Source organism: Thermobia domestica, chromosome 15, assembly GCF_964235325.1.
Source record: "Thermobia domestica chromosome 15, izTheDome1.hap1.1, whole genome shotgun sequence".
Taxonomy (NCBI): domain Eukaryota; kingdom Metazoa; phylum Arthropoda; class Insecta; order Zygentoma; family Lepismatidae; genus Thermobia; species Thermobia domestica.
In genome coordinates this window covers 197704857-197721029 of record NC_137468.1, presented here as the reverse complement: position 1 = coordinate 197721029, position 16173 = coordinate 197704857, and the positions used below count along the sequence as shown (strand labels likewise).

The following is a 16173-nucleotide window of genomic DNA, read 5'->3' as shown; positions in this document are numbered from 1 at the left end:
ATTTGCTTTGACGGCATTTCAGCAACAACCCCATCTGTTGCCAAAATAAGGAAACACTTTGCACTGCGATATCTTCGATTTGTCAAGGTCACTTGACTCCCACCGGCTCTTAATACATTTTCCTGAAGCCTTTAATATCAATATTTCCACCGCAAATCTTTTTGGTTCTTCATCAGAAAAAAAGAACTTCTCTAGATGTGCATTAACAGAATCTTTCTTCGCTACTCAGTTTCACCAGCGTATTTACAGCAATATAATTCACTATTGAAATCAATATTTGGACACAGTGTACGGTACATTCGACAGCAAAAGTCATGAATTTGGATGTGAACATTGTTTTTTAAGTTTTTATTTGTTATGAAAAGCTTGAATGATTTTTATTTGATTACTTTTTCTTGTGTGTTTTTTAAAAAATTATCATGTTGTGTTTCTATTTTTCTTTTGTTTGATTTTAAAATGCATGGCTAGAATCTGTTACTTTCAAAATTAACACAATTTCCTTAATTTTTCACAGGTTTCAATACGAAAGCAGCCTAAAATACGTGTATGCTATTGTCTTGTGACTTCCGTCTACTAAAGCATCTACTGCAACTATCTCTTAAAAGCGTAAAACAAAAGAACTAATTACTTTAAAAAAATGTAGGCACTCGTCTATACCGTTTAGTGCTGTATCTTTCACTATTTCCTTCATTGAAAAGTTGTTAGTGTCAGTGTTTTGTTTCTGTAGTGAAGGTGTTGTGGATGTGTTGTCTAAATGTTGAGGAACTGTTGTGGCGTATGCTATGGTGAGCACTGAATTGGAGAACGTAGAAAATGTAGCAAAACCATGTGAAGTGTCTGATGGTCAATCATCAACCTCATCATCATCATCAAATATGCCGAATATGTTAGATCTCCATAAAAATGTGTTCAATGCATTTTCGAGAGCATTTGCCCGGCAAAACCATCAGTTCGAGACAGGTAAGACGTTCATTTAATATTATTAACGTAGAATTAATTAGAACGTTTGTTCTAACTTGGCTCTGTAGATCTCTTGTAGTAGCTTCCGCTGGTGATCCTAGTGCGGGAAAATTTTACCACAGGAAGAACAGCAGAGCTTCTTGTCTTCTTGTCTAGACTAACCTACTTTTCTTTCGTGCTAGATAGTTGTAAGCCCACAGACAACGAATGCGTCTATACGGGAATAAACTCTGTTGAAGATTGCAAAAGGGAATCACACGAAACTTACATTTACGAATGAACCTATGCTGGAAGTTCGAGCAGTCGGTATTATATACCATCTCATACCCCAACCATGTAAGGTTAAAACCTCACCAATATTTTTTAAGGGGTTAACCAAAAAATTTTAAATTTGAGATTAAACTGATGCCAAACAACAACCGTATTCCAGGCTTTATATACCCTCTTAAACCCTAAGTTCGTGAGGTATATTGCCTCATAACCGAAGTATGTAAGATTTTAACTCATGTGACGTATGTGAGAAGCGTTACATAGTGCTTATGCATAGGCTTGTCGGAAGAAAGATGCTCTAACCGTGGTCAAACCATCTACAGCAGATATTGAACAAGACATTATACTCAAATATAAACTAATTATTTGCTGAGCAAAACTATATATTTTCGTTAAAATTCAACACTTGTTACAGTTTCGCCAACTAACTCTTTGGCTTCATCAGACACTATGTGATACAGGATAACTGTGCAATCGTGTAAACATACACCAGCTGAGATATCTTCTTAGCTGTTGTATGTATATACGATTGTACAGTTATCCTGTATCACATAGTGTCTGATGAAGCCAAAGAGTTAGTTGGCGAAACTGTAACACGTGTTGAATTTTAACGAAAATATATAGTTTTGCTTAGCAAATAATTAGTTTATATTTAATTATAACAAAGCAAAGCTTCTACTTATGGAAAATAAGACATTATACCTTTATGAAGCAATCAGGATGTAATTCAATGTCTTATGGCTATTATCCTGAAGAAGCAGCGAAAACAGCACAACTCCACTGGACCAGGAGCACCTTTTCAACCAGAGAAGAAACCACGACACCCTACTCAACTACCAACACCTACGCCTATTCCAACTTCAAATTCCTATGTAGCCCTTACAGAAGCCACTGCTGATGCAGAGGAAACTGCCGACATGGAGACCAATTCAACAGTCACCAATAATGGATCTGCATTTACAATTGCCCTTTCAACAAGAGCTACGAACTGAAACAGTTCGTTACTCAACAGTGCAAAGCAATGCCTAAATATTTCTTCATGAAACGCTACATCAAAATCAAGTGTGCACAACAAGGAGATTATGATGTGTATCACCAACAAATTGCAGTACCACCAACCAACCGGAAGAGGTAAAAACTATTAAAGCAGTCATTCACGCGTAATCTACCCATCAATACCGGTATTCAAAATCTTGCTGATGTACTCAAATCACGTTTTTTTTTTTTCAGTAACGCAAATGGTGACTTCCAACAGACCCATCAGCAAAAAGGAATTCCTATACCACTATTTCTGGTCAACCTCAAGAAATCATTGTGAGCGATTAGCATCTTTAAAGATAGTCTTCTCCCTCATGAAAATGCGTGTTGAATCAATTAAACAATTGCTTTACTTGTCAGAGCTTAGGGCATTCTCAAGCTATCTGCCAAGCACTACGTCGATGCGTCAAATGTGTTAGTTCTCACTGGACATGTAAATGCGTCAAAAAGAACCGTAATACGCCAGGTACTTGCGACAATTGCAAGTGCAATCATCCGGCAAATTACTCAGGATGTTCTTGTATCTACCAACCATTGGTCTCCAAACAACACAGCAAGATAACCTCACAAGCGAAGACTACCTCACGCCAAGACATTGCTTCATCATCAACCAAGAAGATCACCCCAGCCACTCACGCCGCGACAGCTCATTCAGGGTAATCTCTCAAGATCTCTCCAATTCAACTTTCCACTTCGGAAGTTAATGTTAATCCCAAGAACCTGTTTCAGCTTCTGAGGAAACTTAATCTACCTCACATATTTTACACGCTCCATTAATACGTATTTACAAAAGCTGAAAACGATCCCGGATCTCCACACAAAGTTCATCTTCATGGATCCTCTCAGAGAACTTCTGCCGTAAAAGTCAAGCAGTCTCTTTTCAGGAGCTTATTCGGACGGGTGACATCTCGTCACAAGTCTCACATAGCCACCTGGGCTTGGTTGTGGTTTCAGCCAATAGGACGCCAGCATTCCTTCAAATCAAGGAGAGCAGAACCTGCCAATTCAACTGTAGCATGAATATCTCCAGTATAACAGAATGTTAATATTCCCTACTAGAAGAGAGCCTCTAGACTTATCACCACTACGAGGCGAAGACTGTGAGAGTAGCATCTCCCATACTATGATGCTGTTCAGTCTCACATGCAATTATCATATGCGAGGCGGGGGTTTCCTCGAGAAACTGGGAACTCGAGGAGTAAAACTGTGGATGCTGGGGGTGATGTATTTCAAATTACAATATGTAATTTATGAATATTACAGTGGCGGACTTACTTAAACTTGGTTTATTTCATACTCATGAGCATGTAACATTATGTATATACATTTTGCACGGTGGCTCAGTGGTAGAGCGCTTATCTTTGGTTCGTGGGGTCCCTGATTCGATTCCCGGCCAAGTAGCTTTGTGGTGGGCAACATCGTGTTGGTGGGTTTTCTCAAGATACTCCTGTTTCTTCCCACATTCTAATTCCACCAAATCTTCCCTCATCATTCACTTGCCGTAATCGTCTCCCTTAGCGTAAAGGGCATAACCGTGGGAAGTTAAACTGAAAGTTATCATTTCATTTTATATATATATATATATATATATATATATATATATATATATATATATATATATATATATATACGTTTTGATCTTTTACAAATTTACTATTGCAATAATTTGTAAAATACAAAGCTAGGAGAGATGGCCACTAATACTATTGTTAAAGGAAAGCCTCCAAAACGTAACTAAAGCCTGTGACAAACATCTTAACATTTCAGCTAAACGAATAAAACGCAAGCTCTGGCGCGACGTTGCCAAGTGGGAAAGGGGTGTGGCTATAGCTAAGTAGACAAACTACAGCGCGATCAGGTGATAGGAGATAGACGTGGATGTGTACAATATAAACGTGGCAATACCGCTGACCTCTCATTTGCTAGCATCATTTAAAGGGAGCTTGGAGCGCCGCCTTCAAATGCCAAGATGTTTGTCACGCCGTTTAATGCGTGGTTGAGTGTTGCATAATTCAGAAATAGAAACGAGCGTAAATGAGCTTCTGACGTTTGACTCAAGAATCACTGTGTATCTGTCTGATTCACGATAATTTTCGTGAAAGTATATCCTACCTAAAAGTGGAAACCCAGTTCGACTACTAGATTCTGGTATGATCTTTTCTTGAACAATTGAGGAGTTTGATGTAATAAAGGCGTAAGCGAGTTTACGCCCTTTTTGCATCAAACGCATTTGTGGCTTTTGCCATGATTGTTTAACCTCCTGGTAACATTTCAATTCAATATCGGAATAAAATGCTGCATATTACATTGTTTTATGTAAGAAGAAAGAAAACACACTACTTACATTTTCAACATCGTTTTCTCCAACTACATGTTTCAGACTTACGCCTTTATTGCATCAAACTTCTCAATTGTAAATTCTTTAATTTTATTAGATTCCTTTTTTTAATTTCTCTAGATACAATTTGGGATGCAACTTCGTGTATTTTCAGAAGCCCTATAAAGAAGTTAATAAAGATTTGTTACCATGAGAGAAAGAACTTGTGGGCTGGACGAAAGTTTGCAGAAATTTCCCGCTGAAAAAGAGAAACAAATACAAATCCTCATTCATGATAAATGTGTGTGTTTTTGGAAGCTAGAAAGTATTTGTGTGTGTGTGTGTGCGCGCGCGCATAGCAGCGAGGAAGACGAAAGATGTAACTACTACACATTCAAGTGGATATGTATATGTCCGTCTACACATTCAACGCTTTAAAATGTAGCCACAAAATTGTGTATGTTAAGTTGGGGAAACTGGAAAGGATATAGGTGAATATATCAAGCCATAAAAAGCCAATTTCCTCAGCCTTTGCCAGACAGCTTGGACCAAATCCAACAACCACGCTGCCTCAATAATGCATCGCTCACCACAGAACACACATGGATTTCTCTACGTTTATATACGTACGTGGGAGAGAGCCTTTCCAACAGGATGAAGTTCGTTAGGACTGCAGACAGGGTACAACTGATTTGCTATCATAAATACCTCTTGCATTTGCATACCATGCATGTCACAAAAGTATATCAGACCAATGGGTTTGATGTACCGATGTGCATAATTGATATGCTTCTTGGTGTTGGATATGTCTTTATAATTAGATTAGCTTAGAGCAGTGGTTCTCAACCTACATCGTCTTGCCAGCGATCCCCTTATAATTTCTGGTTTGTAATAAGCTTGTGTGCGACTTTTAATATACCTATCGCGGAGATCTCACGATATCCATCTACAGGTATTTCTATAATAGTAGAATCCATTTGTTGCATATAGTGGATAAAGTAACTTCCCTAAATTTGGTCAGTTCTTTCATATTACAAATATCGAATCCGATTCGTCTTACTGTTTCAAAATGGAGGCCGTTTGAAAATTTTGAAACTTCTAAACTCCCTTAATTTTGGGTCACACGATAAAAAAAAATAAACTGATTTCTAATTTTAGTTAAAAAGAACTTGGACAGTTGTTTAAAAAAAAAAGTTATTGAGTATTTTAAATGACTTGATAATGTGCGTCACAAAGATTGAACTGAAGACTGACGCACTTGTGAAATGACACCATGATCTGGTGTCTCATTAGGTTTCAATTTTAATTGTGTTTCAATATGCAGGTTTTGTTGCAGTTGTATTTATATGTCATTTCAAAATGCATTTCTCATTAGTTTCACATCACACCTCTTCCATTTAAATTGATTTTTAAACAACTCTGTTCCTGTTAAAAATGTTTAGGAGACCTATTTTTTGTTGTTCTTCACAGCCTGCATAAAAATATACCTATCAGAACAAAATGCAAAATAACATTTAAAAATATTTTCCGATATTAGATTCTAATTATATTTATCTCTGACTTATCTTCACGACTCCCATGAACAGAGTTGGCGTCAGTCAACGAAAACTTGACCCACGACCCACCGTGACCCACTCTGACCCACGATCCACCGTGACCCACTCTGACCCACCACTCACCATGACTCACCACCCACGGTGACCCACTCTGACCCACCACCCACCATGAACCACTCTCATCCACTTTGACCTACTCTGACTCACCAAAATCCATCGTCATCAACATCAGAAAACTTGACCCACTCCATCTCTGCCCATGAAACCCTCTCGCGACCGCCAGGTTGAGAAATCGTGACTTAGAATAAGATATTCCACAATACTTTAAGAGTATTAGCGTTTAACAAAAAGAATCCAACGATGAGAAGTATGACAACTGATAGACCTTATAGAGCTGAATAGAATGATGCAGGTGAGTGTAAATCTTGATGCGCAAGTTTTGAGAAAATAAATAAAAACTAATTTGTTTGTGATGATGTACGACAACCACACCACCTAGTAATATGAAACTTATTCTCTCATCAAAGCGTTTTATAATGACGTTAGCAAGACAAAAGTACGTATAATATAAAGTGTGATCAAAAAAAGACAGTGAATGATTTTTTTTTTTTTAAGCAGCAACTCCTGACGCTAAAACCATTTGACGTAATGTGTCTGATAGCCTGATCCGTTGAGACAGGCAGCATCAAGTTGGAACATGTTCTGACTAGGGTTGCCAACTGGCCGGTTTTTGACCGGCCTGGCCGGAAATATTGCTGATATTTTGATTAAAGCCGGTGACCGGTACAAACTTCTTACAAGCCTCTATATCACCGGGTTTTTTTTCTAGTTCCAAGCAATTTCATCTAGTTCGAAATATAGATTTAAACTAACTTTCATTCTGTTAATTCAAAACTATCACCTTTCACCGTCTATCAACGATTAATACATCTTGCTCATATGTTTAGGTAATTTTAAAGAGATGCGACAGACTCAGGGAAAACTTGAAATTTACTTGTAAGGAATTTTGTATATTTATTGAGAATGAAAAAGGACTTCTTAAAGCAATTTCCTGTAGTTGATAATTTTAAAGAAGTGGCAGTTACTGGTAAATACAATAAAATGATCAATGCCGATTTTAGTTTCTCATCTATAGCCTAGCACAACGTATCTATTAAGCTTATTAGTGAATGTACTAAGGATTTACAGAATACAGGTGCTAATGCACTTTTGTTCACGATAGTACATTTCCTTCCATGGATGGGCCTGAACAGATATATTTCACACTAGACCTATGTCATAGGGAATTTACGGGGTGCCGGTTTATTTTATTTTCCAGAGTTGGTAACCTTAGTTCTGCCTTACCAGTCAGCGTGCAGAGCCGCTAGAGTGAGGTTGTGTTTACCGTGCCTGTCTCCCATCATGGATTTCGAACAACGCGTGAACAATAAGTTCTGTTTCAAATTGAAAAAATAAAAAAAAAAAAATGACAAAGAAACTCATGGAATGTTGAAATTGGTGTATGGTGATAATGCTGTAACTCTAAAGATTGTTTATAAGTGGTATGAACGATTTAAAATCGGAAATGAGTCAGTAGAAGGCGAGTAACATTCGGGACATCCATTAATTTCAAAAACATACAAACAGTGGCAAACATTGCTCGTCCAAACAGGCGAAAACTATTTGAGAGCTTACTGAGAAACAACCTCTCGTACGGATCCACGCAAAGCATTTTAACCGACATTTTGTAAATGAGAAAAGTGGATGCAAAATTTGTTTCCCTCACCTCGCTCTTGATCCGCGAGTTTTTGAGCGAAAAAATATTCTTGCCTGCCCACATCCACCGTACTCTTCGAATATAGCAGCATGTAACTTCTGTCTATTCCCAAAAATGAAAACCTTGCTTCAAGGAAAAAAATGACACCATTCCTGACATTGAGAGAGTCAGCACAGAGCAACTGAACGTCCTTCCAAAAGAAGCCGTCCAGAAATGCTTCCAGTCATGGATTCAACGATGGGATAAATGCATTGCTAGCCAAGGACAGTCACTTTGAAGGAAACTAAATCAAATTCCATGTGAGCTTATTATTTTTGTCCCTAATTAAATGATTCACCGTATTTTTTGATCATACCTCGTATCGTTGGTTATTAACTTACGGACGAACGTTATAATTAACTCCTTAAAGTTTTAATTTCTTTGTTGTTAAAAAATAAGACATACAATTATATCAATCTCTAAATAAGATCGAGCTGAACAAAAGTGTATGCTTGAGAGTAGACGCGCATTTATTTTTGTTGAGAGGGGTCCAAAGTTTTTTTCTGCGGGGAGACCCCAGTATGTCTATGTACTGTCCGGTTCAAACCTCTTGACGTTTGGTGAAAGCCAATGGCGCGTAAGAGCAACGTTGTGAGATTTCATTTCATTTCGTGTAAAGTATAACATGAAACGTTTCGGCATTAGTGCTGTATCGACGGACCAATTTGAAAATTGAAAAAAAGTACGAAATTTGGTTACCTGTATTTGGTTATATTTGTTTGGATTATATTAGGTGACGTTAGATTACGTTACATTAGGCGTGCAGTTTTACTATACCGATCCATAGTATAAGTAATAGTAGGACTAATAGTAGTAGTAATAGGAACGGGTTAGAAGCCCCCAGGGGTTAGTTGCGTTCTGTTCTCGACATGTAATGGGCAAATTAAAGACTTGCCCAAATTTGTCTGGTCCCTTTTACAATCTATGGATCCGTATAGTAAAACAAGTGTACTTCTCTGCGAAATAGTCCATCCGCCTAGTCCCGCTTATATCAAAAACAAAAAACAAAATTTTTTTACTGGAGTATGTTTAGTACAAGGGGTACAGAAGCACGTAAAAAACACAAAACTTAGAGGAGAAATGAATGATGCAGACGTAGCATAACGTAGCCAAACCTAACCTAACCTAAATTAACCTAAGCTAACCTGAACTAACATAAACTAACCTAATATTAGTAGAAATAAGAGAAATTCTATCATTTTTTTGGAAAATTATGCGGGACTCCTACACTAATATAAAATAAACTAAACTAAAATAAACTAACCTAACCTAACCTAACCTACTCCAAAGTAACCGAATGTGAACAGAAATTACCAAAATTGTAACGTTTTTTTAGAGTAAAGAGCTGGACTTCTCCTGCTAAACATAGGCCCTTTTAATATTCCCATTACCTGACTTTCACTCATTCTTCCTCACAAACTTAAATACATTCTTCAATTGATCCGGTAAATTTCCTAAAATTGGTCCGGCGATACGGCAGTTAACCCAACGTTTCTTTCGTGAAACACAGATGGGAGAACGAAGTAAAAGCTTCAAACCGAGAAGGTGAGGGAATAAACACTGTTTGAGATTACTTGTATACGAAGAAAAAAAAATCATACAATAAAATAATGAACCACTGTACGTGGAATCATGTTTTTCTCCCTTCCTTATTTACAAAGGATATTCTTTTTTTCCTAAACATACACTAACAGTCTATTGAGCTCCTTCATGGCTAAGCGGCTAGCGTACGCGCCCTTGACGTGGGAGCAGAGCCGTAGCTAGAGGGGGGCCAGCGGGGCGCTTGCCCCGGGCGCTGATAGCAAGGGGGCGCCGAACTTGCAAGAAGAAAGGAAAAGTGTTGAAAATGAATAAACGACGAGGCGCCCCGTAAAAGTTCTGACGCCCTATTAAATCAGTATTGTCGGTTAGCAAAGAAATGGAATTGTTAAAAATTTTCTTCCAATAACGTTCCAATAACAGTCACAAATTTTTCACTTATTAAAGTAGTTATTATATATGATTTATTAATGACGATGTGATATCAAGGTGCCGAGTAATGTCTTATAGATTACGCAGGAACATTTTCAAAGTCAAACGGTCAAAGTCTGAAATGTGTTTTGATGGTGATGAATTTGCTTAGTTAATCACGCCTTTCTACCCAAGCCTGTTAATCACAATGGTGAAAATGAAGATATGAAAAGTAGAGGAAAATAAATCTTTCAGTTTTACGTCCCACGCTTATGCCGGTTAGGCCAAAGGAGACGGTGATGATGAGTAATAAATGAAATTGTGGAATGAAAAAGTGGGAGGAGACAGGAGAACCCCGAGAAAACCCACGCACACGGTGTTTGTCCACCACAAAGTTCACTTGGTGGGGGCTGGAATCGAACCCGCGACCCAAGCACCGGAGGTAAACTCTCTACCACTGAGCCACCGCAGTGCGGTGATGTCAGAGATCAGGTCCGGGTCCCGAAGTTTGGGTTGTGTTGTAAACCTTTGCAATGGTTCAAACTCAATACTTGATTGCGAGAGATAAAACCATCATTAAGATGGTTTTATCTTGCACAATCAGGTATTGAGATCAAATTAGAAAAGGTTTACGACACAAATAAAAAAATGGGGGCCCGGAACCAATTTCTGATCAAGGTTGTGTTCAAGTGACAAAGACTTCCAACGCCACCACTTTCATCCTACAACTCTATGTTTAATAGGCAAATAAAAGGAACCCGAGACAAAGACTTTAGGACCCCATTTGTGAGGCTTCAGGGTCCGATCCCCTGTTTCTGACATCACCGCAGTGCTCAGAAGACCCAGACCTTTCCTACTTTACCATTCTTGTCCAACAACTCTACATTTAATAGGCAAATAGAATGGACCCGAATCCAAAATTTCGGTCTGAAGCTTTGAGACCAGGACCCGATTTCTGATGTTAGACTGTGTTCAAGGGACCAAAACCTTTTCAACGCTACTACCCTCGTCCAACAACTCCATGTTTAATAGGCAAATAGAATGGACTCGAATCCAAAATTTCGGACCTTCATTTCTCGGGCTTCAAGTTCCATTTTTGACATCACCAATGTGCTAATGAAATCCGCTCGCGTCCAAGAATCCCACGGTTTTTAGTCGAATAGAATGAACGTGACCCCAAAATTTCAGGATCCTATCTTTATGAATTCGGGGTCCGGATTAGATTTCTGATATCACCACTATACTCAAGGGACCAAGACCTTTCCAATGCTACTAACTCCTTTCAACAACTTCATGTTTAATAGGTGAATAGAAGAGACCCAAGGCAAAAGCTTCAGGACCCCATTTCTGGGGCCTTGAGTGCCTGATTCCATTTCTGACAAAACCGATGTGCTGGGGACAAAGATCTTCCCAACGCCATCACCCGCGTCCAAGAACTCCATGTTTAATAGTCGAATAGAAGAAACCCGAGCCCAAGACCTGGCCATTTCTGGGGCCTCCAGGCCTTGGCTCGATTTCTGACATTACTGCTATGCTCAGGAAAACCGGATATTTCCAACGCCACCACACGCGTCCACCAAATAAATGTCTAACAGGTTTCCCTAGCGTAGGAAAAATTGGCTTTATGTTCTTTCCATAACTGTTCTGCAAATGAATTTGTATACAATCAAAAGTAGTTTTGTCAAGTTAAATAGAAAGTACAAAATAAGCATCTTGAAAGCAGCTCTTATTTGTAAAAGGATACATAATGATCGCTTTTGGCTGTTTCAATGGTCTGTCAAGAAGCTTGATGAAAATTTAGCATAACAACAAAAGTTGCTTCTCTTACATGTTAAAAAAAAGCTTGGTAATGTGAGTGTAGAGGGGCGCCGAATTCTACTTCGCCCCGGGCGCCGAAATCTCTAGCTACGGCTCTGCGTGGGAGACCTGGGTTCGATTATCGGCGGGAGTTCGTGTAGTTCAGATTCCACGTTAATCCGTAGGTCCACGTCTCATATAGCCTCCCTGCTGAACGGGACGCTATTGACAAATATACTTTTAAGTGCAAATAATATTTCTACCAAGCATCGAGTATTAGACAACCTCGCGTAACCAGTGTTGCCAATTTAGCCTATTTTTGGCTAAATCTAGCCTATTTGGAGAGGCATTTAGCCATAGAAATCTAGGAAATGCTTATGGCCTTAAATATAGCTTACTTTATGAAGCTTTTCCCATATTTGGCTTTTTTAATTAGCCGTTAAATTAAGTCTAAAATACTTTTTCTTTGAAAATAAAGTGTAATTTTTAAAAAGTAGCTTATTTGTCATTGTTTTTCATTCATCTTCTTTTCGCACCTACAGATTTACAACTACTTAATAATAGTTATCGTGTCAGAAAGAATTTTAATGCGGCTCCCGTAACGGCCCCGTTTGCTATATTTAATTATTTTAATTTTCGCATTTCATTGCAAGAATGAAAGTTTTCTTCAGTTGCAAGATGAGTTGTTGATGGATTTTATTGTAATTTAAAGTTATGTGTGTTGCTTGTTAATCTTCAGCGAATGAGATTCAACATTTCAAATTTTACTATAACTGACTTATAATCCTACACACAAAAAGGGGATTTAAAATCTACAATCTGTGTTATAGGTTAGTAGTTCAAAATCTGCCCATTTTTGGGGTAAAATAATCTTATTCCTGAAGGCCATCTAGCTTATTTTCTTCAGAGGTTGTTGGCAACACTGCGCGTAACTTTCATTGGGTGCTGGAAAAAAAGAGGGTACACGTTAAGAGGTTTGAGCCAGACAGTAGTGTGATTCTGCAAGCGAAGATGAAGAGTAATTGTTAATTCCTGCCACCTATACTTTCAGAAAATCTGATAGAACTAAATTATTTTTATAAGGAAAGGAAGATGGAAAACGAATGTTTTAATCTACATCCGAGTTTCACAACTTGGGGGTCGCGAGAGAGTTTCAGGTGGTCGCGAAGATAAGAGGAAGATGAATAAACTGACTTTTTTTTTTTAATCCATTCGCTTTTATTGAAGTTACTGTGTCTACTATATACAAGAAATGGATTCTACTATTACAGAAATAGGTGGATATTGTGAAATCTTCGCAATAGGGATATTAAAAATCCCCAAAAAAGCTATTTTCAAATTAGAAATTATAAGGGGGTCGCTTGTAAGTGGATGTGATAATATCGGGGTCGTGATAGAAATTAGGTTGAGAACCACTGACCTATATCAATCATTTCTCTGTTAAATATGTATAGTTCTGTTAAGAAAGTTTACAAAAGTTAGTCCAGTTACGAAATGTGTGCATATGTGTGTGTGGTGGTGGTGGTGGGGATCCGGACCCGTCAACCTCCCTTGGGTGCTCCCCTGTTTGAGAGTAAATTCTTATCCATGGCTTTCGAGAAACTCCAACTAAAATAATCTATCCGGAGTGGTATTGCACCACTTTGTTTTCTTCACTAAGATTCAGGGGCGGATCCAGGGGGGGCGATCGGGGCGATGCCCCCCAGAAGAGAAAACTCTTATTTTATATATAAACAAAACCCATCCCAGAGTTTGGGTCTCTTTAAAAGTAGCTCTAAGTAGCAGTATTACAACCCCCCGCCCCCCCCCCCCCCCCGCAGAAGTCCGTCATGGATCCGCCCCTGCTAAGATGCACATATCAGGCGTTCGAATATGGTGCGAGACTGCGAGCTTTAATAACAAATTCTGTATAAAAGACACAGAAGGAAGAATGCAAAAGATTACCTGCAATAACCGATAGAGAGGAGCAAGGCATTTGCTAATGAGTACATATTTTTAGGCCTCTATTTCAAACAAATGTGCTACAGTATTCTGTCTATACTGTCTTTTCTTTTACTATATTTAAACAAGTTCTCTTAATGAAGATCTCAACAAGCCGTTTGAAAGAAAGTGTTCAAGTAACTTTTAAAATTACATTCGAAAGCTTGCAATTAAAATAGAAAGGTTAATTTAATTTAAAAACTCTTTTTAAATTGTCTCCCTTTTTTTTTTAAAAAAAAAAATAAAACTAATTTTTTTGTGGTTTAGTTAACACCAAATAAAGTATACTGTCCCCAAAAAGGGAAGCTTTTCTTTTGCATTTTCCTAAGTTTTAAATTTTAGTCAAAGAATATTATTTTCCTCACATTCACAACATTTAGTGCATCGTGTCAATGAAATTTAAAAAAAAAGAGAGAATGGTTTTAATTAAAAATGAAAAAAAAAGTGTTTAAAAAATATAATCTTTCTGCTGCGACTTCCTTTTCTTTTCCTCGCAATACAGAAAAGAGAGAAGAAAAGAAAATAAACAAGCAAGAAGAAAATATAAATCAACAGAGGAAATTTAATTCCTTATGTGCAACTTTTCGTAGCCTGTTTCAACGCACAAAAAGTTATCGTTACTTTTTTCACTCTAAAAAATGTTTTTTTTTTCTTTTCTTTAAAAGGTAAAAAAATATTTACGAAGTGGCGACCGAAAAAAGAAAAAAATAATTCGAGTGCAGTTCTTATTTTGTAATTGGCACTTCATACAGTACACAGTAGAAAACATGCCAAGAAAGTATCTGAGAGAGACCCAAGGTGAAGGGGAAAAGGAAGGGGAAGAATGTCTCCGTTTGTGATTATTATTACAGTGGAAGATTTTAAACGGAATCTTATAATAGGTTACTTTGCAGTTTTCAGTAAAGAAAATATACATATATTTAACTCCTTCAGTGTGGGTGGCGTATATATACGCTTTCATTTTGCTTTGGCTATTTTGTATTGCGTATGGCGAATATACTTGACCATAGTATGAGTACTGTTATCCCGACAATATTTAGCGAGTTTGCGCTCAGCTGGTTTCAATTGTTGCTTAATTAAAAGAAGACGAAAAAAAGAAAGAAATTAAAATAGAGTTTGAGCTTCGCCAAATATAGTTTTCATTCTTTGTTTTGTTTGAGAGCAGACAGTACAGTAATGGCTTCAAAACGATGTTTCAACGATGCTGACATCGAGGAAGAGTTATTAATTAGTGATTCTGATGTAAGTGATTTTGAAACAGATTTAGAATCAACATCCAAAGTTCTCAAAAAAAAAAAAAACTACACTTTTTACAGCGGTTTGCATTTGAAAATTACGCACTGAAGGGGTTAAAAGCAGTGGCGTATTTAGAATTTTGTTCCGGAGTGGTATGCACAATACAGAGAAGCAGGGTTGGGTGCAATTATCCATCTGAGCTTGAGAATTAATTATATTTTAGGGGGTCTAATCTGTTGTCAATTAATATAGGCCTACTAGGAAAAGACGTGAAACTCATATGTCAGTGGAGAATCTTATCTCCTTCCCCAGGCAATTCTGAAATGACGCTCCTACAAACGCACGTTCAATATTTGTAATTTCATTTCAACTTAACTGATTTAATTTTAGAAAAAAATGGAAATATTCAGTTTTATCTGTGTACGTTTTTACCTGAAAGAAAATGTTGAGACAAGTTGAAGCTGAAATATACTGATTGCCAGTGTGCGAATTGAAAAATTTTCCCAGGGGGGGATGAATTTCACCCACATGCGCACCCAGGTCTCCCACACACACACACATATATATATATATGTATATATATACACTCTACCAAGTACAAAACAGTTGAGATGTGAGATCTTTCATAAATTTTCACTCAAGTAATATTTAGGTTAGCTACGCAAAATAAGAATTGTTCCCTTTTTCTATCTTATCTTTATGTCCATTTAAAAATACTCCAGAGGGGGAAAAGTTATCCCTGCCAGGGATAAAATTTTTCTTCTCCAGGGTGGGAAAGATTTTTGTCAGGGGGGGAAATCCCTGGCATCCCCCCCGCCAATTCGCACCCTGCTGATTGCAGTTTTAATGGCAAGAATTGCAAACTGGTGAAGCTTTTGTGATAAGATACACACACAAAATTAGCAGTAAATCTAACCTTTTAATCTATTCATAGAAGAAAAAGAAAGCATCCTCTTGGTCTACCTAATATCCCGGGCTACTTATTCCTCCTCTTGATTTTCTTTAATTCAAACATTCACCATTCTTTATAACTAAACTGTGTAAATATTCCTTTGCTATAATAACTGAAGTCCCGTTATGTTGATATCCAGGCAAGTTGTTACGGAATACCAGTTTTGCTTATCAGCTTCTCTTAATTTTGGTGTTACGACGGCTGACTTAAATTACAACTAACAATGGTCGAAAGTAACAACTAAGAAAAAGAAACAGAAGAGTAAAATGGACGAAAAAAAAAAGAAAAAAAGAACGCAATTCTTACATGGAATGAAATTTGA

General features: G+C 37.6%; 1 protein-coding gene across 7 annotated transcripts in view; it reads left to right on the top strand.

Moving 5' to 3' along the window:
- Positions 1-16173, top strand: part of LOC145671795 (kazrin-like) — a 312194-nt gene that overhangs the window by 68650 nt on the left and 227371 nt on the right. For 6 of the 7 annotated variants that reach the window (XM_081741014.1, XM_081741011.1, XM_081741016.1 and 3 more), the window contains exon 2: positions 515-960. The exons of the other annotated variant lie outside the window; for it this stretch is intronic. In XM_081741014.1, coding sequence (XP_081597140.1) covers positions 783-960 — 178 coding nt within the window. In that variant the 5' untranslated portion in view covers positions 515-782. The remainder of the gene's footprint in view (positions 1-514; positions 961-16173) is intronic. 7 annotated transcript variants of the gene reach the window in all.